This window comes from Diceros bicornis (genome assembly GCF_020826845.1).
Source record: "Diceros bicornis minor isolate mBicDic1 chromosome 3 unlocalized genomic scaffold, mDicBic1.mat.cur SUPER_3_unloc_2, whole genome shotgun sequence".
Taxonomy (NCBI): Eukaryota; Metazoa; Chordata; class Mammalia; order Perissodactyla; family Rhinocerotidae; genus Diceros; species Diceros bicornis.
This window is the reverse complement of record NW_026690898.1, coordinates 1298803-1324066: the sequence shown is the minus strand read 5'-3', so window position 1 is coordinate 1324066 and position 25264 is coordinate 1298803. Positions and strand designations below refer to the sequence as shown.

The 25264-nt window shown below is 40.0% G+C and overlaps 1 protein-coding gene across 1 annotated transcript in view; it reads left to right on the top strand.

Annotated features, from left to right (window-relative positions):
- Positions 1-11431: 11431 nt before the first annotated feature.
- LOC131402051 (centrosomal protein kizuna-like) overlaps positions 11432-25264 on the top strand; it is a 39284-nt gene continuing 25451 nt past the window's right edge. Inside the window, exons 1-2 of the mRNA XM_058537027.1 lie at positions 11432-12029; positions 12474-12789. Of these exons, the coding sequence (XP_058393010.1) occupies positions 11432-12029; positions 12474-12789 (914 nt within the window). The remainder of the gene's footprint in view (positions 12030-12473; positions 12790-25264) is intronic.

Genomic DNA, 25264 nt, shown 5'->3' with positions numbered 1-25264 from the left:
GTCTAACTGTGCTCTCCAATAGTGGAGCCACTAACCACATGGGGCAATTTAAATTTTTTATACACCTCTTGGGATACGATTCACATATTGTGTGTGGGGGGGGCTGTATTTTTTAGGTTTTTCTATATACAATATCTTCACCTCTGCAAAACAAATAGTTTTACCATTTCCCTTCCAATCTGGGTTTCTTTTATTCCTTTTTCTTGCCTAATTGCCCTCATTAGAAACTCTAGTACCTGTGATTAACATATCAGATGAGGGAAGACATCATGGTCTTGTCCCTGGTCTTAGGGGGAAATTTTCAGTCTTTCCGCATTGCATATGGTGTTAGCTGTGGGTTTTTCATTGAAGCTATTTATAGGTTGAGAAAGTTTTTTTCTATTCCTAATTTGTTGAGTGTTTTCTTTTTTAGACATGAAGGGTGTTGTATTTTGTGAAATTCTTTTCTATGTATATGGTCGAGATTACGTGGTATTGGCCGTTATTCTATTAATATGGTGTATTACATAATCAAGTTTTCAGATATTAAGCCACCGCTCCAACTAGAGGTGAGAGATTCAGACGTTCTCAAGTCTGTCCTGGGCATGCCACATCCCTGAGCCTTTGTGGCCTTCTAGATGCCCGCAAATACCCTGGAGATTTTCAAAGCCCCCTGTGGACATCTCATTCCCCCAATTTTTCTTCTAAGTTTTTGGCTCACCTCTTGCCTGCCTCTCCTGGTGTCACTCCCTCAGGCAACTACAATAGAAAACAATTAGCCCTGATTGTTTTTAGCAAGTGCCCTGGGGACAGACTTTCCTCCCTGGGCAAGCTCTGAGTCTAGTAACAACAAGCCCTGAACATGGGGCGTTTTCGGGGAGCTGCCAGGCAGGTCAGCTAGTTGCAGTTGGGTGGGGAGAGGTCTTTTCAGAGCTCCACACCCATTATGGCTGCTGTGCTGCGGGTTGTCTCAGCCACCATGGTTCTGAGACTGACGGTTTTCAAAGTTATGGAGGATATTGTGAGAGCAGGATGGGAATAGTGCAAGTTATAGTGCCACGAAGTTTGCTCCCTTTATCAAGATTCCACCGTGTGTCTTCACTAAACCCTCCTCAGAGTCTTACAAGCCTTTGATTAATTTCTAGACTTCTGAAAAGTTGATTTCGACCATTTTTACCAGTGTTCTCATTGTTTTTATGCATTTGCAGAAGTCCTTACTCCAAAGTTTCAAAAATGTTCTCCCTGTGGTTATTTATTTATAAATTAATTACTTGAAATGAAATTACATGGGAAATTCAGTTCCTCACTCACACACACTAGCCACATTTTAAGTGCTCAATAACAACATGGGGCTAATAATGAGTGTATTTGGTAGTGCAGGCAAATGTTTACATTATTGCAGAAAGTTCTCTTGAACAGGACCCAGAAGCAGGGAATCTAGATTCAGGGTAGAATTCCAGACACCCTTGTTCATCCCTTGTGTCCTTCCAGGTCTGTCCCCCACAGTAACCACACTGGAGTGGACTCCCTGTGTACCTTGTCGCCTTGGCACAGAGACTGGACAGAGTTGCCATCTATGAGGAATTCCTGCAGCTGAGCCAGAATGGTACCCAGCTGCAGAACTTGACCCTGGACAGGAAGAGTGTCCTTGGGGATGGTAAGGCTCCCTGGTCATTGGGAAAGGAAGTGAGGCCTTTCTGGGGACTCTGGATGCCTGGGGCTGAGAGAGCATTGAACCTTCTCAGGCTGGCAGGAGGTGGCATAGTCCCCCAGTCTTTACCCACCGTTGAGAGAGAGAAAAGAACACCAGTGTAATATAGGAGGCCCTCACTTTCTCCTAGACAGCTCTGTGACCTCATAGTAGTCACCTCCCTTCTCTGGACTTTTGTTTCCTCATCTCTGCACTGAAAACCACTGGGCCAGATGGTCAGTGAGGGCCTCCAGCTGTGTGTGAAGCAGACTTACAGGTTTGGGGGTCATGTGGTTACTGATCCACAGGCTATAGTTTGCCAAGTCCCGCTCTAGATGAGCACCAATGTGCTAGAACTTTCTGCAGTGGTGGAATGTTCTATATCTGTGCTGTCCAGTGCATAGCCACATATTGCTGTTGAGTGCTCGAAGGACGGTATTGGGACTGGTCTTTATTGTTACTGAGTTTTAATATTACTGAGGTACCAGAATTTTTATTTTATTTAACTAAAATTAATTTTAATTCAAAAAGAGACTTGTTGCTGCTCCATATCAGACAGCACACCTCTAAGAGGTTGTCTGGCTAGAGGTACAAGAAGGGGGACATGCACCCTCCCCCCAAGCCCACTGGGTGCTGTGTGTCCTACCCTCCTGGAGTTTATGTTGTAGCTGGCAATAACAAGAATAGAGAATTGAAAATTATCAATTAATTGATGTGAAAAAACTCATACTTGCAGGCGGAAATCAGAGAAGACTTCCCGCAGGATATTACATTGTAGGTTAATCCTAGAAAATGAATATTAAGCAAATAGATAAAGGAGAAGGGGATGAATGTGTTTCTAGGCAGGGAAGAACACTTTTGAGTGGGAATTTACAAATTTAGAGAGATCCCATAGGCTTGCCAACTGTGATGACCCATTCTCCCCCCGGCCGTCATAAGAAAGTCCAGCTCAAATTCAATCCTCTGTGCCCAGAGTTATGAATTTGGTTTAATTTACTAAACTTTTGTTCTGTGATAATGGTCTTGGATTTTGTAGGAATGTGTGGTCACGTTTTAGAGATGGAAACTAAAATGGGGTGAAACATGATGATGTCTACTTGACTTTAATATTTCATTGAAAACATGGGATGAATCAAGGTTGGCAAGTGTTAATAATTTATACATTGATAAAATATTGTTTTAATTGGATGGAATATACATGGTTAAATCTAGATGATGGATGTTTATGAGACTGTTCCCTTTATTTTTCTGTGTCTAAAAAGTTCTGTTAAAAAGAGTGAACCACACTCACATGCATTCTCCATTTGATTCACTTCCAGAATATTCTCCCAACAGAGATGACACCTTGACTGAGAAGCCTGGTAAACCTGCAGGAAGCCCCAGCCCACGGTAGGGGGCGAGTATCTTGATGCTGTGCCTCATTGAAGAGAACCATGCGCACAGGGTCTTGGATGATGAGGAAAGTTGGCCAACCCTTGTCAAGGACAGTTGAGGCACAGTGGGGTCAGCAGGAGCCCTGGGGCGATGACAGGAGGTGGCTCACCCCACCATTTGTCTCCCCAGACCTCCCCTTCTGGGCCCTCATCCTCATCTGCCTCCCGGGAATCCTGGTGCTCATCACAGGCCTGATCTGCTGTCTCCTGGTAAGCCATGACGTGTTGCTTGTCTTCTTACTATTGGGTTATAAGAGCTCTTTATATATTATAAATACACGTCCTTTTCTAGGGATATGTATTGCAGATGTTTTCTCCCAGTCTGTGTGTGGCTCGCCTTCTCCTTCACAACATGAGTCATTGGGTAAATGAAAGTGACAGTCATCATGAGATTCCACCACACTTGAGGATGGCTAAAAGTAAAAAGACTGACTATAGCAAGTGTTGTTGAAGATTTCAAGTCACTGAAACTCTCATCGAGTGCTGGTGAAAAATAGCTTGGATGTGTCTTTAATAATTACATAAGTCTACCCAGCCATTCCTGCCCTAGGAATCTATCCAAGGGAAATAAACCCGTAGGTCTATACACAGACCTGTACACACATGTAGATAACAACCTATTTATAGTATACAAAAACAGAAAACAACCCAAATGTCCATCTACTGGTGAACGGATACACAAAGTGTGGTATTTCCCCACAGTGGAATACTATATAACCATAAAAAAGGATGAATTACTATTTTTTTCTTTTTTAATTATTTTATTGAAATTATAAAGGGTTTTAACATTGTGTAGTTTCAGGTGTTCATTATTATTTGTGAATTTCTGTATAGACTGCATCGTGCTCACTAACAGTAGTCTAACTTTTATCCATCACCATGCATATGTGCCCCTTTAACTCTTTCACTCAACCCCCAGCCACCATCCCCTCTGGTAACCACTAATCTGTTCTCTTTATCCCTGTGTATGTTTATCTTCTACATATGAGTGAAATAATGCATATTTGTCTTTGTCTGGCTTATTTCATTTAACATCTTACCCTCCAGGTCCATCCAGGTTGTTGCAAACAGGACGATCTTGTCTTTTGTTTCTGGCTGAGTTGTATTCCATTGTATATAATACATACCACATCTTCTTTATCCATTCATCTGTAGCAGGGCACTTGGGTTGCTTCCATGTCTTGGCTATTGTGAATAATGCCTCAGTGAACACAGGGGTGCATAAATCTCTTTGAATTGTTGATTTCAATTTCTTTCGGTGAATACCCAGTAGTGGGATAGCTCAAAAGTATGGTATTTCTATTTTTAATTTTTTGAGAAATCTCCATACTGTTTTCCCTGGTGGCTGCACCAGTTTGCATTCCCACCAGCAGTGTGTGAGGGTGCCCTTTTCTCCTTATCCTCTCCAACGTTTGTTATTTTTTGTCTTGGGAATTATAGCCATTCTGATAGGTGTAAGGTGATCTCTCATTATAGTTTTGATTTGAATATCCCTAATAATTAGTGATGTTATACATCTTTTCATGTGTCTGTTGGCCTTCTCTATATCTTCTTTGGAAAAATGTCTGTTCATATCCTCTGCCCATTTTTAGATTGGATTGTCTGTTTGTTTCTTGTTGGGTTGTATGAGTTGTTTATATATTTTGGAAATCAATCCCTTGTCAGATATGTGATTTGCAAATATTTTCTCCCAGTTGGTGGGTTTTCTTTTCATTTTTTTTTTTGTGAGGAAGATCAGCCCTGTGCTAACATCCGTGCTAATCCTCCTCTTTTTTTTCTGAGGAAGACCGGCTCTGAGCTAACATCTATTGCCAATCCTCCTCCTTTTTTTTTCCCCCAAAGTCCTAGTTGATGGTTGTATGTCATAATTGCAGATCCTTCTAGTTGCTGTATGTGGGACGCAGCCTCAGCATGGCCGGACAAGGGGTGCGTCTGTGCGCGTCCAGGATCCGAACCTGGGCCGCCAGTAGCGGAGCGCACGCAATTAACCACTAAGCCATAGGGCTGGCCCTGTCTTTTCATTTTGTTCATTGTTTCTTTTGCCTTGCAGAAGCCTTTTAGTCTCATGTAGTCCCATTTGTATATTTTTTATTTTCTTTCCCTTGCCTGAGTAGACATGGTATTGGGAAGGGTGCTGCTAAGACCGATGTCAAAGACTGTACTGCGTATATTTTCTTCTAGGAGTTTTATGGTTTCAAGTGTTAGATTCAAGTCTTTTATCCATTTCGAGTTAATTTTTGTGTATGGTGGAAGATAATGATCTACTTTCATTCTTTTGCATGTGGCTGTCCAGTTTTCCCAATAGCATTTATTGAAGAGACTTTCCTTTCTCCATTGTATGATCTTGGCTCCTTTGTCAGAGATTAACTGACCACAGATGTGTGGTTTTCTTTCTGGGCTTTCAGTTCTGTTCCATTGATCTATGAGTCTGCTTTTGTGCCAGTACCATGCCATTTTGATTACTGTAGCTATGTAATATATTTTCAAGTTAGGATTGTGATGCCTCCAGCTTTGTTCTTTCTTCTCAGGATTGCTTTGGTTGTTCGAGGTCTTTTGTTATTCCATGTATATTTTAGGATTCTGTGTTCTATTTCTATGAAGAAGGTCATTGGGATTCTGATTGTGATTGCATTGAATCTGTAGATTACTTTAGGTAATATGGACATTTTAACTGTGTTTATTCTTCCAATCCATGTGCATGGAATATCTTCCAATTACTTCAGGTCATCATTGATTTCTTTCAATAATGTCTTATAGTTTTCATTGTATAGGTCTTTAACCTCTTTGGTTAAATTTATCCCTAGACACTTTTTTCTTTTTGTTGCAATTGTAAATGGGATTGTATTCTTGAGTTCTCTATCTGTTAGTTCATTATTAGAGTATAGAATTGCAACTGATTTGGTAAGTTGATTTTGTATGCTGCAACTTTGCTGTAGTTGTTGATTATTTCTCATAGTTTTCTGATGGATTCTTTAGGGTTTTCTGTAATTACAATCATGTCATCTGCAAACAGCAAGAGTTTCATTTCTTCCTTTCCAATTTGGATTCCTTTTATTTCTTTTTCCGGCCTAATTGCTCTGGCCAAAACCTCCAGTACTATGTTGAATGGGAGTGGCGATAATGGGCACCTTTGTCTTCTTCCTGTTCTCAGAGGAATGGCTTTAAGTTTTTCACCATTAAGTATGACGTTGGCTGTGGGTTTGTGATATATGGCCTTTATTGTGTTGAGGTACTTTCCTTCTATACCCATTTTATTGAGAGTTATTATCATAAATGTATGTTGGATCTTGTCAAATCCTTTCTCTGCATCTGTGGAGAGGATCATGTGACTTTTATTCCTCATTTTGTTAATGTGGTGTATCACATTGATTGATTTGCGGATGTTGAACCATCCCTGCATCCTTGGTATAATTTCCACTTGATCATGGTATATGATCCTTTTAATACATTGCTGTGTTCGATTTGCTGATATTTAGTTGAGTATTTTTGCATCTGTGTTCATCAGTGATATTGGCCTGTAATATTCCTTCTTTGTGCTATCCTTATCTGCTTTTGCTGTCAGGGTGATGTTGGCCTCATAGAATGAATTAGGAAGTGTTCCATCTTCTTCAACTGTTTGGAATAGTTTGAGAAGCATGGGTATTAAATCTTGTTTGAATATTTGTTACAATTCTCCAGAGAAGCCATCTGGTCCTGGACTTTTGTTTTTTGGGAGGTTTTTGATGAGCATTTTGATCTCTTTACTTGTGATTGGTCTGTTCATTTACTCTGTTTCTTCTTGATTCAATTTTGGGAGGTTGTAGGAATCTAAGAATTTATCTATTTCTTTTAGGTTATCCTATTTGGTGGCATGTAAGTTGTTCAGTGTATTCTCTTACTGTCCTTTGGATTTCTGTGGTATCTGTTGTAATTTCTCCTCTTTCATTTCTAATTTTATGTCTTTGAGCCTTTTCTCTTTTTTTCTTAGTGAGTCTGGCTAAGGGTCTGTCAATTTTGTTTCAGTCTTCTCAAAGAACCAGCTCTTTGTTTCATTGATCCTTTCTACTGTTTTTTTAGTCTCTATTTCATTTATTTCTGCTCTAATTTTTATTATTTCCCTCATTCTGCTGACTTTGGGCTTCATTTGTTCTTCATTTTCTGGTTCTATTAGGTGTAGTTTAAGGTTACTTATTTGGTATTTTTCTTGTTTGTTGAGGTGCGCTTGTATTGCTATGAATTTCCTTCTTAGAACTGCTTTTGCTGCATCCAGTAAGAGTTCTTTTGTTGTCTTTTCATTTTCATTTGTCTTCAGGTATTTTTTGATTTCTCCTTTGATTTGTTCATTGATCCAATGGTTCTTCAGTCACGTGTTCTTTAGTCTCCACATATTTGTGACTTCCCCATCTTTTTTCTTGTAGTTGATTTCTAGTGTCATAGCATTGTGGTCAGAAAAGAGGCTTGATATGATTTCAATCTTAAATTTATTCAGGCTTGCCTTGTTTCACAACATATGGTCTATCTTTGAGAATGTTCCATGTGCACTTAAGAAGAACATGTATTCTGCTGTTTTAGGAGGGTATGCCCTATATATATCAATTAAGTTCATCTGATCATATGTTTCATTTAATTCCACTATTTACTTGTTGCCTTTCTCTGCATGATCTATCCATGGATGTAAGTGGGTTGTTCAGGTCCCCTGTTATTATTGTGTTGCTGTTAATTTCTCCCTTTAGGTCTATTAATAGTTGCTTTATATTCTTTTGTGCTGCTGTGTTAGGTGCATATATCTTTATAAGTGTTATGTCCTCTGGGTGGAAAGTCCCCTTTATCATTATATACTGCCCCTCTTTGTCTCTCATAGTCTTTTTTATCTTGAAGTCTGCTTTGTCTGGTATAAGTATGGCAACACCTAGTTTCTTTTATTTGCCATTTGCTTGGAGTATTGTCTCCCATCCCTTCATTCTGAGCCTGTTTGTTTTTAGAGCTGAGATGTGTTTCCTGGAGGCAGCATATTGTTGGGTCTTGTTTTCTAATCCACCCCAGCACTCTGTGTCTGTTGATTGGAGAATGCAATCAATTTACATTTAGAGTGATTATTGATACATGAGGGCTTAATCCCACCTAATCTATATTTCCATTGTTTCTCTTCCTTTGTGTTTCTGACTACCATTTCATTTTGGGGGTTTTCTGTGGAGGTTTCTCTCTCTTTTTTTTTTTAATTGATGTTTTAATGGTTTCTAAAATTGTGAAATATTGGGTTGTACATTTTTGTTTGTCCATCACCATATATATGACTCCCTTCACCCCTTGTGCCCACCCCCCACCCCCCACCCCCACTGCCCCTGGTAACCACAGTCCAGTTTTATCTGTCCATGTGTTGGTTTATATTCCACATATGAGTGAGATCATACAGTGTTTGTCTTTCTCTTTCTGGCTTATTTCACTTAACATATTACGCTCCAGGCCCATCCATGTTGTTGCAAATGGGACGATTTTGTCTTTTTTTATGGCTGAGTAGTATTCCATTGTATATATATACCACATTTTCTTAATCCAATTGTCAGTCGAGGGACACTTAGGTTGCTTCCACTTCTTGGCTATGGTGAATAATGCTGCAATGAACATAGGGGTGCATAAGCCTCTTTGGATTGTTGATTTCAGGTGCGTTGGATAGATTCCCAGTAGTGGGATGGCTGGATCATAGGGCATCTCTATTTTTAATTCTTTGAGGAATCTCCATACCGTTTTCCATAGAGGCTGCACCAATTTGCATTCCCACCAGCTGTGTATGAGGGTTCCTGTTTCTCCACATCCTCTCCAACATTTGTTGTTTTTTGTCTTGGTGATTAGACAGAGTTTTTTGAAATGCCTAAAACCAGTAAGTTTCACAGTCTTTGCCAAGGGGCTTTGAGTGTGTCTTCGGGCACACCTTCAGCCCTCATCCAGGCAGTTTACGATTCCACCTTGACCTTTACTAAGTGCTTGCACAGAGCCTCAGGGTGAGCCTGAGGTGAGAGCTTAGGCCCTTCTCAGGACTTTTCCTGAGCATGCCCAAGGCCTGAGCGTGCAGGTGGCCATCTGGATTTCCAGGAGTGTGTTGGAGCTTTTCAAAGCCCCCTATGGACATCTTGTTAACCAGCTTTTCCTTTTAAGGTTTTTAGTTAGCCTGTTGTTTGCCCAACTGTTATCTACTGCCCAACTTTTATATACAGCCTTGATGTTAAACAATTGTCTCTGATTTTTTTTTTTTTTTTTTTTTTGTGAGGGAGATCAGCCCTGAGCTAACATCTGATGCCAATCCTCCTCTTTTTTCTGAGGAAGACTGGCCCTGAGCTAACATCCGTGCTCATCTTCCTCCACTTTATATGGGACGCCGCCACAGCATGGCTCGACAAGCAGTGCGTCGGTGCATGCTGGGGATCCGAACCGGCGAACCCCGGGCTGCCGCAGCAGAGTGCGTGCACTTAACCGCCTGCGCCACTGGGCCGGCCCCTGTCTCTGATTATTTTTTTTTTTTTTTTTTTTTTGTGAGGAGATCAGCCCTGTGCTAACATCCGCCAATCCTCCTCTTTTTTTTGCTGAGGAAGACGGCCCTGGGCTAACATCTGTGCCCATCTTCCTCCACTTTATATGGGACGCCGCCACAGCATGGCTTGCCAAGCAGTGCGTCAGTGCGCGCCCGGGATCCGAACCAGCGAACCCCGGGCCGCCGCAGCGGAGCGCGCGCACTTAACCGCTTGCGCCACCGGGCCGGCCCCCTGTCTCTGATTATTTTTGACAAATACCCCCAAGGAGAAGGCTTTTTGCACTGTGTGAGCTTCAAGTCAAGTCAAAAAAAGACAGTCTTGTGAGTGTAGCCTTCCAGGAAACCACCAGATAAGTCACGTAATGACAGTTCTCTGAGAATGGGGTGTTGAAGGAATTCCATCTCTTTTCCACTCCTTCCAGTAGCTGTTAGACTGCTGGGTTACAGGCTGTGGATTTTCAAAGTTACCGCAGACCTGAAGAGTGGGAAATGAGAATAGGACAAGATAAAGCACCATAAAGTGTACTGTTCCTACCAAGATTCAGTTGTTTTTCTTGAGTAAATGCTCCCCTGATTGCTGCAAGCCTGTGGTTAATCTCCAGAATTCTAAGTTATTTTCCAGTGTCGAAGATGTTTTCCAGTGTCACTGTTTCTTTTATGAAACATAGAATTTTGAGAGGTTCTTATTCTACCATTTTCTCTGACATCTCTGTTCATTTGTTTTTAACATCAAAGTTGTTTCTTTTATTTTTTGGAATAGAAGAGATGGTATATTTGAAGAGAAGCAACACCTGATTCTGTTTCAGCTGTGTTTATGGCACTTTCTGTCTGAACATTTGGGCCTCAGTTTTTCCATATGCAGAAAAGGGGTGCAAATATGTCTCCCCATCTATTCTGTAGGGCTCTGTGAACTAAATGCTACTGTATATGTGGAGATGCTTTGGTCTCTTTGGAAGAAAAGCACTTAAATTCCTCAAGGCTTCAGGGTTGTTACTTCCAGTTCTGCTTCCCACTGTGCGTCCTTGATCAAGCCACTGAACCAATTGCTTCTGTTTCTTTTTCCACCTCTCCCCTCCCCTCTCTCTTTTCAAGGAAGAGACAATGTTCATTCTCCTGATAGACGTGCCAGTAAATTTAAATTGCTTTAAATGTATTTAAAATTATTTGAAAATGTTCAGGAAAAACTGTTGTTGTTATTTGAGGTTGACTAGAAATTATGGCTGTTTGCACATATGCAGAATATTATAATGCAATCTTGAATGTTATTATTGGAGGGTTTTTTATATTACACATATTACCAGAAATAGAGTTTTGAAACCTCTGGTAGTCCTTTGTATGCATCTCTTTCTCTCCCTCTCCCTTTTTTTTTTTTTTCCATCAGGTACCTTCCTAGCTCCATCAAATCTGAGCATCTCTGAGGAAAGTGGCTAGAACTCACAGCTTTTTTTTTTTTGCTTGTGCTAAAATATACATAACATAAAATTTACCATCTTAACCACATTTAAGTGTACAATTCAGTGGCGTTAAGTACATTCACATAGTTGTGCAATGTATGCATTTCTTTTTGAAAAATATAGATTCCATAGTTCCTTGACAATATTTGCTTTGTGAACCAACACTGTTTTTAAAATTAAAGAGTATGGACTATACCAGTTTTTTGCTCATTCATTTTGTAGGAAGCCATGAGTTTTATAAACATGGTAGCTGTTGATTTCAATGGTGATGCTTCCTTTTCCTCATTTCATTTCTGAAAACAACCTAAACAACCTAATTGTTCATACACAGTACATTTAACTCACGTCTCTTTTGGTGCTGCAGGTTGCAATGCAGGCAGGGATTAACTTGGGGACAGCTGTGTCAAGAGGATTGTATCAACCAGCAACAATCTTTATGGGCCGCCAAATGTCAGCCATCTCAAGCGCTGGAGATGTTAGTACAGAGCAGAAATCTCCCCAACCCACGAAGAACTTCAGAACAATTCTTGACCCACGTTCACAGCAACAGACAGCCCAGAGCAGTGATGTGACAGACAGCTATGTAGTCTGCACTAATAGTGGCACACAGTGCTTAAATAAGTCTGACAAAATAGATGGAAGGACATCTCTTCAGATTGGTGAGAAAACGCCAGTCACAGCCAGCCCATTGTCTGAGGAGGAACAGACTCATTGCTTGGAGATAGGAAGCAACTCACGTCACGGCAAGAGTAATTTATCTGAAAGCAAAAAGTCTGCTGAACTCCATTCCCTGTTACGGGGAAGATTATGTCCAGGGAGCAGAACCACTGATTTAAAGTGTGACAGTTCCAGCAGATCAGGGGCATCAGAGGGAGAAATACTGACACGGGAACATATTGAAGTCAAGGAAGACAGTGCCAGACTACCAGTCGCTCCGATATCAGTCTCAGAATACTGTGCATCTGAAAGTAAGTGTTCTCAAGAGAAGCATTCTGCTCAGGAAGGTTTCTCAGGTGGGGTGAGAGGCTGAGATTGTTTGCTGATTTTTGTTGGTATTTAGTTTTTCTGGGTGGTAGTGGTCTTATGTAAGAACAAAGTGTACTCTCTAATTTTATCTTTTGTCAAAAAACAAAGTACAGTGGTGACTTTGCCAACAAATTCCATTCTAATGAATTCTTAAATATGTATGTGGAAATATTCTTACAAGCGAATTCTCTGATTTTTAAACTCATTGTTATATTGTTAATATATTTAATAAAATATTTTTAATGAGTTTTTAAATACTGTAATTAATCATGGATCGTTTCTACATGTTTTAACTGATGAATAATCCCATTCCGTGAGGTGGAACGTCTTACCTCGCTTCTCCCTGCACTTAGTGATCAGTAGTCTCTTCATATCCCCTCTTCCAGATCATCCTCCTCACGGGGACCCCGAGGCACAGAAGCCCTTCAGGAAAATGCAGCAACAGCAGGAAGAGGAAAGTCTGAGCAGCAGCAGTGACCTCACAGTTGCCGTAAGTGAAGATGATCTGATTTTAGAGAGTCCAGAACCACAGCCAAATCCGAGTGACAAGATGGAGGGAGAAGATGGAATAGAGGCCTTAAAATTAATCCACTCTGAGCAAGAAAGAGGTGCCCTATCCACCGAAAAACATAATTGTATTTTGCAAACTCTAAGCTCTCCTGATTCAAAAAAGGAATCCTCCACTAACTCACCAACAAGAGAGTAAGCCATTGAATTTTTTTTTACTATTCTGTTTTTAATTATAGACATTTTTAGAGATCATTCCACTGGGAATGTATTGTCGAACACTCAGTCATGAATGTATAAGTTCCTTACTCATAAATAATCTCTTAGCAAAGGTCTAATTTGCTTTCTTTTCTTTTTTTATAAAATAGCTTTAAAAGTCTGAATATCATTGAAATCATGGTGATTTGCAGTTTATAATTATATCCAAACAATCCCTGGTTAATTCATAAGTCATTCCCCCCACCCCTACCCTCCAGCCTTTTAAGAAAACAAATCATTTTGAAGTTGTGGTAACACAGAAGGTGACAAACGGTTAAACTTACTAGGAATTCAGCTTTAGAGGCTAGGAACTTTGTATCTAATTAATTTGCTTAATCCTAATATCCCTTGCCATGGTGTCATTTTTGTCATACGATTAAATATGAGTTAATAAGTTCTTCTAAGTGTATATCTAAGCCAGCTTTCTTTTTCTGAATGTAAATATGAGGACACTGGAATCTTTAATGTTAAATAGGAACAACATCAGTGTTATACATTTTGAGCACTTATTATAATATCCAACTCATGAAAGCTCATGTATAATTTTTTATTATTGATTGGAGGTACTAGGTGGAATTGTGTAGAAAACATGGAAACTGTTGAAAACCAATTCTGCAATGAAAAATAACTCTAATAGCATCAAATCTCTTTTAGGAGTGGAAGGAACCTATGTAATAAACTAAGGTAGATCTCGCCTTTTAAAAATGAGGAAATCAAGGCTAGGGGCATAGGAATGACACGGAGGCCGTTGGGGCAGACCTTCCATACAGCCTGCCTCCCCAACCCACATGCCACCACTAGAATTTTCTGTTACACTGTGATGCCGTCACTCTTTCTTTCCAACAGTCCCAGCAACAGTGAAAAGCCAAGTGGGCATCCTTGTATATGAGGGGATATGTTCTCTTTTAGAGCAGCATTGCACCTTTAATGTATTGCCTCTTACCATTCATTATCTACTTATGGTGAAAATTTTAATTTATAGTCTGATTGACTTTAAAGTGATGTTCAAGAAATATTTATTAATAGCACATCCAAGTACAAAGTACTTGTACTGTGGATGGAAGAACCAACATGGTTCCTGTCATTGGGAAATTTGATTTATTAGAGTGGCAAGCCAAATGGATTTTTTTGTGTGTGTGTGTGAGGAAGATTGGCCCTGAGGTAACATCTGCCAATCCTCCTCTTTTTGCTGAGGAAGACTAGCCCTGGGTTAACATCCATGGCCATCTTCCTCCACTTTATATGGGACGCCGCCACAGCATGGCTTGACAAGTGGTGCGTCAGTGCGCGCCCGGGATCCAAACCAGCGAACCCCGGGCCGCCGCAGCGGAGCGCATGCACTTAACCGCTTGTGCCCCCGGGCTGGCCCCCCATTGGATTTTTCTAGTAAGAATACTTCTCTCGTCAAAGAGGTACAGGTATTATATACTACATCATCAGAAACTTTATTACTAGAGATAGAATGTATCTGTTTTGGGTTTCGTATTTGTAGGCTTCTTTTTATAGCAATTCATTGGACAAGTAAGTAGTTTGGTGGATTAACTGGGGGACTAGCGTACTTACCCAGGACTCAGGCTTTTTCTGAGATGAAAAAAGTTGGGTATGTGTATAGAATTAAGAATGTTCTCTCTCTCCTTCTCCTATATGACTGACTTTTTCCTATGATCTTAAAGCCAAGTTCCTCAGAATTTTGGGATATAGTTTTCCAAAATTTGTTAGAAAATATGGGCATTTGGGGAATTTTTGAATAGTTTGTCCTAATGGAATGGTCCCAGGATGAAAGGTCAGTCAGCAATGGTTGTTTTCTGTCTGTTACCAAATTTGAGCCCATTGATTTTTCTGTGGTAAAAGTACTACCCAGGGGCCGGCCCTGTGGCTTAGCGGTTAAGTGCGCGCACTCCGCTGCTGGCGGCCCAGGTTCGGATCCCAGCCGCACACTGACGCACCGCTTCTCGGGCCATGCTGAGGCCGTGTCCCACATACAGCAACTAGAAGGATTTGCATCTATGACATACAGCTATCTACTGGGGCTTTGGGGGAAAAAATAAATAAATAAATAAACAAAACAAAAAAAAAGTACTACCCAGGAATAGGTTGAAGGTGGTTTAAATGATCCTGGTTAAACTGCTGACATCCTCACCGCTTTTGAGGCGCTGCGTTCTCTTATTTCCTCTTTAGCATGAGCTCTTCTCCTTGCTCTGAGGGTTAATTATTCATCTGAGACTATAGTGTCATATTTACAGAGCTAATACTATGACCTCAAAGGTTCATTATCTCAGTTTACTTTAGGGTCTGTTGGGGGCCTGGAGAAAAGTCACTTGAATGAATTTTAGTTAACAAAGATCGAGAGATGGGACAAAGGAAGACACATAGAAGGATCTGAACAGGAAAGCGGAACCTCTGATTTGATGAGAATGATGATAGATACTATGTTTGAGCACATCTATGTGCCAGCTGAGTTGCTGACCTTGAACATAAAACTTGGTCTTAAGCTTCCTGGCAGTGAAGGGAAAATAGATGTGCAGTATGCAGCGTAGTTTCCATCTGAGGAGAAAAGTGAAATCAAGGGTGACTTTTGGTGGTGTTGTCTCTTGTTTTTTGTTTGTTTTATTTAAAAAAACTTTTTAACAGCTTTATTGAGATATAATTCACGTACCATACAATCCACCCATTTAAAGTGTATAATTCAAGAGTTTTTGGCATATTATATTATTAATATTTAAATGCTGTGTTAAAATGTATATAACATAAAATTTTCCATTTTTAAGTGTACAATTTAGTGACGTTAATTATGTTCATGATATTGTACAACCATCACCACTACCTATTTCCAAAACTTTTTTGTCCCCCTTATATATTTGTCCTTTTGGTCTATTTCAATTCACATAACATTTTCAAGATTCATCCATGTTGTAGCAGGTATCAGAACTTCATTCCTTTTTAGGCTAAATAATATTCCAGTGTATGGATATACCACATTTTGTTTATCCATTCATCTGTTGATGGACATATGGATTGCTTCTCTGTTTAAAAGCCAAGCATCTTTGAGAAGGTTCATGACCCACCCCCATGGATATTTCCAGATAATTGAAGACCAGCTTGTGCTTCCTGCACAGTTCCTTCATTGCAAGCTATAATTCACATTTCTCACAAGGAAGCATATTAGAATGAAGCTGAGTAAAAGCAATGTTGTTAAAAAGGAGGACCTTGAATCTCATTGTTAAAGAGTAGTTTGCTGCAAACATTGGTACAAAGCTCCATGACCTAAAACACCAGACATTTATTATTTTTCAGGTGCCAGGTGGTTGGCCCAGTGTCATTTGGGGCTACAAGAATTATTTGGCCAGGTGTCCCTTATCGTCCAGTAGAGTAGTCCAACCTCAGTCACCTGGTGGTGGTAGCAGGGTTCCCAGCACAGCAAGAGGGCAAGCCCCAGTGCACAAATGCTTTAAAGTGTCTGCTTGTGTCAGGTTTGCTCATGTCCCATTGGCTAAAGAAAGTCACAGGACCCAGCCTAGAGTCAAGAGGTGAAAAAATATAATCCACCTCTTGATGGGATGAGTGGCAAAGTCACATTGCAAATGATTGCACACAGGAATGAGAAGATTACGGTTGCTTTTTGCAATCCACCACAGTACTTGAGGACAAATTCAAATGAAGATAACCTCAGTGTGAGTCAAAAGGGTCAGGAAAGGTTTTATCCCGGGGTGTTGATGCAGCATCTTGAAGGCTGTAAAGGCTTGAATAAGAAGGAGGAGGGAAAGGAGTGAATGAGGTCTGGAGGAAGAGTGCAAGAAGGAATGCAGATACAGAGAACACAAAGGGCGTGGGAGGGCAGAGCAAAGCGTGTGACTAAGGGCTCATTGAGCAGGGCTTGTTGGAGTAAAGGTTTAAAATGTTGCCTGGGTCATGTTTGAGAAAGACCTTGAATATCAGGGTAAAGAATTTAAAGTTCCTTCTCTGTGTTTTCCAGAACTATTGAAGGTTATTTTAAGAGAAGAGTGGTATGGTGAGTAACTTGATTTAGGAGAATTAATCTGACATCATTAGTTTCATCAGGATTAATTGTATACACTGGTGGGCAGAATTCTGAGATGGCCCCTGAGGTTCCTGCCCCCTGATGTACACTCTGTATAATCCCCTCACTTTGCATGTGGGCAGGACTGTGAGTTTGAAGGATTTCCTTTCTGTGATTAGGCTATGTTACGTGACAGAGGTGAAGAATTTTGCAAACATAATGAAAGTCCCCAAATCAGTTGACTTTGAGGTAATCAAAAAGGAATTGTTCGGGGTGGGCCAGACCTAAACAGATCAACCTTTAAAAGGGACTGGGCACTTACTGAAATCAGATTCAAAGCAGCTGAGATACTCTCCTGTTCACCTGAAGAAGCAAACTTGCCATCTTGTGATGAAGGCCATGTGGCAGACGATGGTATGTGCCCTGTGGGAGCTGAGGGCCTCAGTCCTATAGCCACGAGGACCTGAATTCTGCCAACAACCAGTGAACTTGGAAGAGGACCCTGAGCTTTAAATGAGATTGCCTATGAGGAGATGATAAAGATTAAATGAGATCATAAGGGTGAAGCCGTTATCCAATAGGGCTGGTCTCTTAAAAGAAGAGGAAGAGACACCAGAGCTTTCTTTCTCTGCCATGTGAGGACACAGTGAGAGGTGGCCATCTGCAAGTCTCACTAGGAACCAAATCAGCTGACACCTTGATCTTGGACTTCCCTGCCTCTAGAATTGCAAAAAATAAATTTTTGTTGTCTAAATCACCCAATTTGTGATATTTTGTTATGGCAACCTGAGCAGACTAATAAACCTGGCTAGAGGTTTATCCATTTTGTTGGGTTTTTCCCCAAAGAACCAGCTTTTTGTCTTTTGATTTTCTTTATTGTTTGCCTATTTTCAATTTCATTGGTTTCTGCTCTAAATTTTATTACTTCTTTTCTTCTGCTCACTTTGAATTTAATTTGCTCTTCTCTTTTCTAGTTTCCTAAGGTGGGAGCTTAGATTATTGACTTTTAGAGCTTTCTTCTTTTCTAATGTGTGCATTCAGTGCTATAAATTTCCCTGGAAGCACTGCTTTCACTGCATCCCACAAATTTTGATAAGTTGTATTTTCATTTTCGTTCAGTTCAAAATATTTTTAAATTTCTTCTGAGACTTCCTCTTTTACCCATGTGTTTAGGAGTGTGTTGTTTAATCTCCAAATATTTTGAGATTTCCTAGCTATATTTCTGTTATTGATCTCAGTTTAATTCTGTTGTGGTCTGAGAACATACTTTCTATGACTTCGGTTCTTGTAACTTTGTTGAGGTGTGTTTTATGGCCCAGAATGTGGTTTGTCTTAGCAAACGTTCCATGTGACCATGTGTATTTTGCTGTTGTTGGATGAAGTATCTTATAAATGTCGATTAGATCCAATTTAATGGTGCTATTCAGTTGAGCTATATCCTTGCTGCTTTTTACCTGCTGGATATGTTAGTCACCGACAGAGGTGACTAAATATTCAACTATAATAGTGGCTTTATCTATTTCTCCTTGCAGTTCTATCACTTTTTGCCTGTGTATTTCAATGCTCTGTTGCTAGGTGCATACACTTTAAGGATTTTTGTGATATTCCTAGGTGTAGATTTTTTGGGTAATTATCCTACTTGGTGTTCTCTGAGCTTCCTGGATCTGTAGTTTGGTGGTATATGTTGTTAACTTCGGAAAATTCTTAGCCATTATTACTTCAAATATTCCTTCTGCTCCTTTCTCTCTTTCTCCTCCTTCTGGTATTCCCATTACTTGTATGTTACACCCTTTGTAATTATCCTACAATTCTTGGATGTTCTGTCCCATTTTTTTTTCATTCTTCCTTCTCTTTGCATTTCAGTTTGGGAAATTTGTACTGACATATCCTCAAGCTCACTGATTCTTTCCTCAGCTATGTCCAGTCTATTGGTGAGCCCCTCATAGATGGTCTGTTTTGAGTTTGATGTTTAGTTTTTTGGTTTTGAAATTATGTAGACCATTTAAAATTAATTATTTTTTATAAACCCCTGTATTAAAGAACCAAACTGTTCTCTCTTCTAGTTATAGTACCTTAGTTGAAAATCCCATTTTGTAATTCCATTTTGAGTCAACCAAAATTTCCTGAATACCTAGTAGGCCCAAAGCTCTGTACTGTGAGGTATGGGGTTGTAGCAATCTGAAATATGGCTGCAAATTCTTCAACACTCCTCTTATTAAAAGATGGGATCTCTCTCCCCTTCCCTTGAATATGGATGGGCTTATGATTGCTTCAACCAAATAGAGCATGGTAGAATTGATCCTCTATGACTTCCAAAGTTGAGTTATAAAAGGCCGTGCAGTTGCCACTCTTTTTGCTGGAACATGTGTTCTTGGAACCCTGAACCACCATGTAAGAAGTCTGACTATTCTGAGACTGCCGTGGTAAAGAAATTATGTGTAGGTGCTCTAGACTGTGGTCCCAGCTGTGCCCATCCTTGCAGCTATCCCCTCCAAAGTACCAGACATGTAGGCGAAGCCTTCTTGGACCCTCTACCAAGTGCATCCACCAGCTGATATCACTGAATAACCTCTCTCAATAATACCTAAAACAGAAGAATCCACTCAGCCAAGCCCTGACTGATTTTCTGATCCACAAAGTCATTAGATATAATAAAATGGTGGTGTTTTTTTTTTTTTATTATTGTTTTTTTTTTTTGTGTGTGTGTGTGTGTGTGTAAGGAAGATCAGCCCTGAGCTAACATCCATGCCAATCCTCCTCTTTTTGCTGAGGAAGACTGGCCCTGAGCTAACATGCATGCCCATCTTCCTCTACTTTATATGGGATGCCGCCACAGCATGGCCTGACAAGTGGTGCGTGGTGCCCACCCGGGATCCAAACCCAGGCTGCCAGCAGCGGAGAGCGCACACTTAACCACTACACCACGGGGCCGGCCCCAAAATGGTTGTTGTTTTAAGCTACAAAGCTTTGGGGTAGTTTGTTACGAGTCTATAGATAGCTAGTATAGGACTTTGTTCATTTAACATTAAATATTTACTGAGTGCCTACTCTGTCCCAGGCACTACTCTTGCTCTTATGGTATTTATGATCATGCGTGTGGAGGGGAGGAAGAAAACACAAACCAATAAACAATCTGTGTGAAAATATTATGACAAAGAACGAGCAGGTTAAGTGCATAGAGAATGCATAGATGCAATTTAGTGTAGGATACGCAGGGAAAGTCTCTGTGGTGATTTGACATTTGAGAGGAGATCTAAAGTGAGTGAGAGTAAGCCACATTAAATTGTACCCATGCCTTCTCTGTCTATTTAACCTGCTTTATTCTTTGTTACCTTAATTTTCACCCTGGTATATTTGTTTGTTTATCAATTTATGTTTCATTTCTCTCCTTCAGTGTCTTGGAGATGAGTGGGATATATCTTGAGGAAGAGAATACCATGCAGCAGGAACAGCAAGTACAGAGGCCCTCTAGTGGCAGCATACGTGGTGTTTCTAGGAACAGCAAAGAAGCCAGTGCAGCTGGACCACAACAGGTGAGTGAGGAAGGTAGGAGATGGAGTGAGAGAAATATCAGTGGGCCACATCACAAAGGGTCTTGTAGGCTGTAGGAAGAACTTTGGATTGTGCTTCAAGGGAGGTGAAGAACCACTCTGGCTGCTTAATGGAAAATGAACTGTAGGGGACAGGGTGGGAGCAAGGAGACCTGTTTAGAGAATATTACAGTAATCTAGGGAGTAGGTGGTGGTGCCTTGGGTCAGGGTGGCAGCAGTGAGAAGTGTCAAATTCTGGATATACATATATTTTTTGTGTTTAAAAAAAAATACAGGGCCGGCCCCGTGGCTTAGCGGTTAAGTGCGCGCGCTCCGCTGCTGGCGGCCCAGGTTCAGATCCCGGGCGCGCACCGACACACCGCTTCTCCGGCCATGCTGAGGCCGCGTCCCACGTACAGCAACTAGAAGGATGTGCAACTATGACATACAACTATCTACTGGGGCTTAGGGGGGGAAAAATAAATAAAATAAAATAAAATAATACATAACATGAGATCTATCCTTTTAACATTTTTTAAGACTTTATTTTTTGGAACAGTTTTAGGTTCACAATAAAATTAAGAATTAGGTACAGAGATTTCCTATATACCGCCTGCCCCTACACATACATAGCCTCCCCCATCATCAATATCCTACACCAGAGTGGTACATTTGTTACAACTGATGAACCTGCATTGACACATCATAATCACCCAAAGTCCACAATTTATATTACAATTCACCCTTGGTATTGTACATTCTATGAGTTTGAACAATGTATAATGACATGTATCCATCATTATAGTATCATAAAGAGTATTTTCACTGCCCTAAAAATCCTGTGTGCTCTACCTATTCATACCCCCACCCCCACCCCCTGCTAACTACTGATCCTTTTACAGTTTATAGTTTTGGCTTTTCCAGAATGTCATATTCTTGAAATCGTATAGTATGTAGCCTTTTCAGATTGGGTTCTTTCACTTAGTAATATGCCTTTGAGGTTCCTCCATGTCTTTTTGCGGCTTGATAGATCATTTCTTTTTAGTGCTGAATAATATTATGTTGTCTTGATGTACTGCAGTTTATCCATTCACCTACTGGAGGACATCTTTGTGACTTCCACATTGTTGGCAATTATGAATAAAGCTGCTGTAGACATCCATGTGCAGGTTTTTGTGTGGATGTAAGTTTTCAGTGCATTTGGGTAAATACCGAAGAGTGCAATTGCTGGATTGTTTGGTAAGACTATGTTTAGTTTTATAAGAGGCTCCCAAACTGTCTCCCAAAGTGGCTGTACCATTTTGCATTCCCATCAGCAATGAATGAGAGTTCTTGTTTCTATAATCCTTGTTAGCATTTGTTATTGTCAGTTTTTTTGGATTTTAGCCATTCTAATAGGTATGTAATGATATCTTCTTGTTTTAATTTGCTGTTCCCTAATGACATATGATGTTGAGTATCTTTTCATATGCTTATTTACCATCTGTATATCTTCTTTGGTGAGGTGTCTGTTCAGATCTTTTCCCGTTTTTTAATTGGGTTATTCGTTTTCTTATTGTTGAGTTTTAAAGAGCTCTTTGTATATTTTGGATATAAGTCCTTTATCAGATGTGTCTTTTGCAAATATTTTCTCCCAGTCTGTGGCTTGTCTTCTCATTCTCTTGATGTTATCTTTTGCAGAGCATAAGTTTTTTAATTTTAACGAAGTCTAGCTTATTAGTTATTTTGTTCGTGGATCATGTCTTTAGTGTTGTGTCTAAAAAGTCATCACCAGGGCCGGGCCCGTGGCTTAGCGGTTAAGTGCGCGCACTCCGCTGCTGGCGGCCCGGGTTCAGATCCCGGGTGTGCACTGACGCACTGCTTCTCTGGCCATGCGGAGGCTGCGTCCCACATACAGCAACTAGAAGGATGTGCAACTATAACATACAACTATCTACTGGGGCTTTGGGGAAAAAAAAAAAAAAAGGAGGAGGATTGGCAATAGACGTTAGCGCAGAGCCGGTCGTCCTCAGCAAAAAGAGGAGGATTAGCGTGGATGTTAGCTCAGGGTTGATCTTCCTCAGAAAAAAATAAAAAATAAATAAACAAATAAAAAGTTATCACCATACCCAAAGTCATCTAGACTTTCTCCTATGTTATCTTCTAGGAGTTTTATAGTTTTATATTTTACGTTTAGGTCTGTGATCCATTTTGAGTTAATTTTTGTGAAGGGTATAAGATCTGTGTCTAGATTCATTTTTGTTCATGTGGATATCCCGTTCCAGCACCATTTATTGAAAAGTTAACATTTTTACATGTACAGTACAATATTGTTAACTGTAAGCACACTGTTGTATACCATATCCCTAGAACTTTTTCATCTTGAACGACTGAAACGTCATACTCATTGAACAGTAAATCCTCATTTCCCTCTTCCCCCAGCCCCTGGCAACCGCCATTCTACTTTCTACTTCTATGAATTTGACTACTTCAGATATCTCATATAAGTGGAACCAACCAGTGTTTGTCCTTCTGTGACTGACTTCTTTCGTGTAGCATGATGTCCTCAAGGTTCATCCATGTTGTAGCATCTGACAGGATTTCCTTCTTTTTATGGCTAAATAATATTCCATTGCATTTATATACTACATTTTCTTTATCCATTCATCTGTCGATGACATTTAGTTTGTTTCCCCCTCTTGGCTATAATGCTGCAGTGAATAATGCTGCAGTGAACATGGGAGTGCGGCTATGTCTCTGAGATCCTGATTTCAGTTCTTTTGGATAAATAGCCAGAGTGAGATTGCTGGATCATATGGTAGTTCTATTTTTAATTTTTTGAGGAACTTCCATGCTGTTTTCCATAGCGGCTGCAACATTTTACACTCCCACTAATAGTGCACAGGGTTCCAGTTTTTCCACATCCTCAACAATACTTGTTCTTTTCTTTTCTTTCCTTTTTTTTTTAATAATGGCCATCCTAACAAGTATGAAGTGATATCTCATTGTGGTTTTGATTTGCATTTCCCCGATGATAAGTAATGTTAAGCATCTTTTCATATACCTGTTGGCCATTTATATATCGTCTTTTGAGAAATATCTATTCAAATCCTTTCTCCATTTTTTAATCAGGTTATTTGGTTTTTTGCAGTTGAGTTGTTAGAGTTCCTTTTGTATTTTGGATGTTAACCTCTTATCAGATATATGGTTTGCAGATATTTTTCCCATTCTGTAGGTTGCCTTTTCACTCTGTTGATTGTTTCCTTTGCTGTGTAGAAATTTTCTAGTTTGATGTAGGCCCACTTATCTATTTTTGCTTTTGTTGCCTGTGCTTTTGATGTCATATTTAAGAAATCATTGCTAAGACCAATGTCAGGCAGCTTTTCCCCTATGTTTTCTTCTAGGAGTTTTACAGTTTCAGGTCTTACGTTTAAGTTGATTTTTAAGTCTATTTTGAGTTGATTTTTGTGTATAGTGTAAGATAAGGGTCCAGTTTTATTCTTTTGCACATGAATAACAGCACCATTTGTTGAAGAGACTATCTTTTCCCCATTGTGCCTCCTTGATGCCCTTGTCAAAGATCAGTTGACTATATATATGTGGATTTATTTCTGGGTTTCTATTCTGTTCCATTTGTCTGTGTGTCTGTGTTTATGCCAGTACCATACTGTTTTGATTATTGTAGCTTTGTAATATGTTTTGCAATCAGTAGATGTGACTCCTCCAGCTTTGTTCATTTTCTCCATGTTATTTTGGCTATTCAGAGTCCTTTGTGGTTCCATATGAATTTTAGGATTGGTTTTTCTATTTCTGTGAAAAATGCCATTGGGATTTTGATAGGGATTGCATTGAATGTGTAGCTCACTTTGGATAGTGTGAACATTTTAACAATATTAAATCTTCCAATCCATGAATATGAGATATCTTTCCATTTGTCTGTCTCTCCTTTAATTTCTTTCAGCTATGTTTTGTAGTTTTTAATGTACAAGTCTTTTGCCTCCTTGGTTAAATTTATTCCTAAGTATTTTATTCTTTTTGATACTATTGTAAATGGGATTGTTTTCTTTGGATTGTTATATAGAAATGCAACTGATTTTTGTATGTTGATTTTGTATCCTGCAACTTTACTGAATCATCAGAGTATAAATGCACTTTAAAGCCGTGGACCCTGAGAAGAACATTAGGCAATGAGTGTGAATAGGAAAGCAGCCCAAGGCCTGGCTCCACATTCAAGGTCAGGAAAATGAGAAGGAAACAGCAAAGGAGTTTGAGGCGAAGCTGCAGGGAAGAATCAAGAGAACCAAGAAGAAGTTGTGCTGCAGATGCCAAGTGGAGTATTTCAAGTGAGGTTTAGAAGGATTAAATAACCTTAGAGGTGCAGCTAGCATTCGAACTGACCGCCGGATGCCAGAATTCATGCTCTTAATTTCTGTGCTCTACCATGCAAATCACAATCATAATGGTGATATACCCTTCAATAGCACCCACTCTGTGCCAGGCACTGTTGTGAAGAGCTTTGTTTATAATAATCCATTTATTCCTATCATCATTACCCTTTTACAAAGGAGAAAACTGAGACACAGAGAAGTTATGTTCAAAGTCACAAAGTGGCTCAGTGTACTTTGAGCTCGGCCGTCTGGGTCCAGAGTCTGTATTCTTAACTGATACCCTGGGCTGGTTCCCAGTAACTCTCTACTGCCTAAAAAACTGGAATATCAGAGATAATATTTCATTAGGTTGAATAAGGAAGCTCCAGAAGCAAATGAGATTATTTAATTAGGAAAAGAAAAGAAAACTAAGCGGTGGCAATTTGACCTTTTGCTCTGTCCGTATTGATTTTTGTGCCTTCCAGCCTCAAATAAGCTGAGGAAGTGCTGTGTGCCTT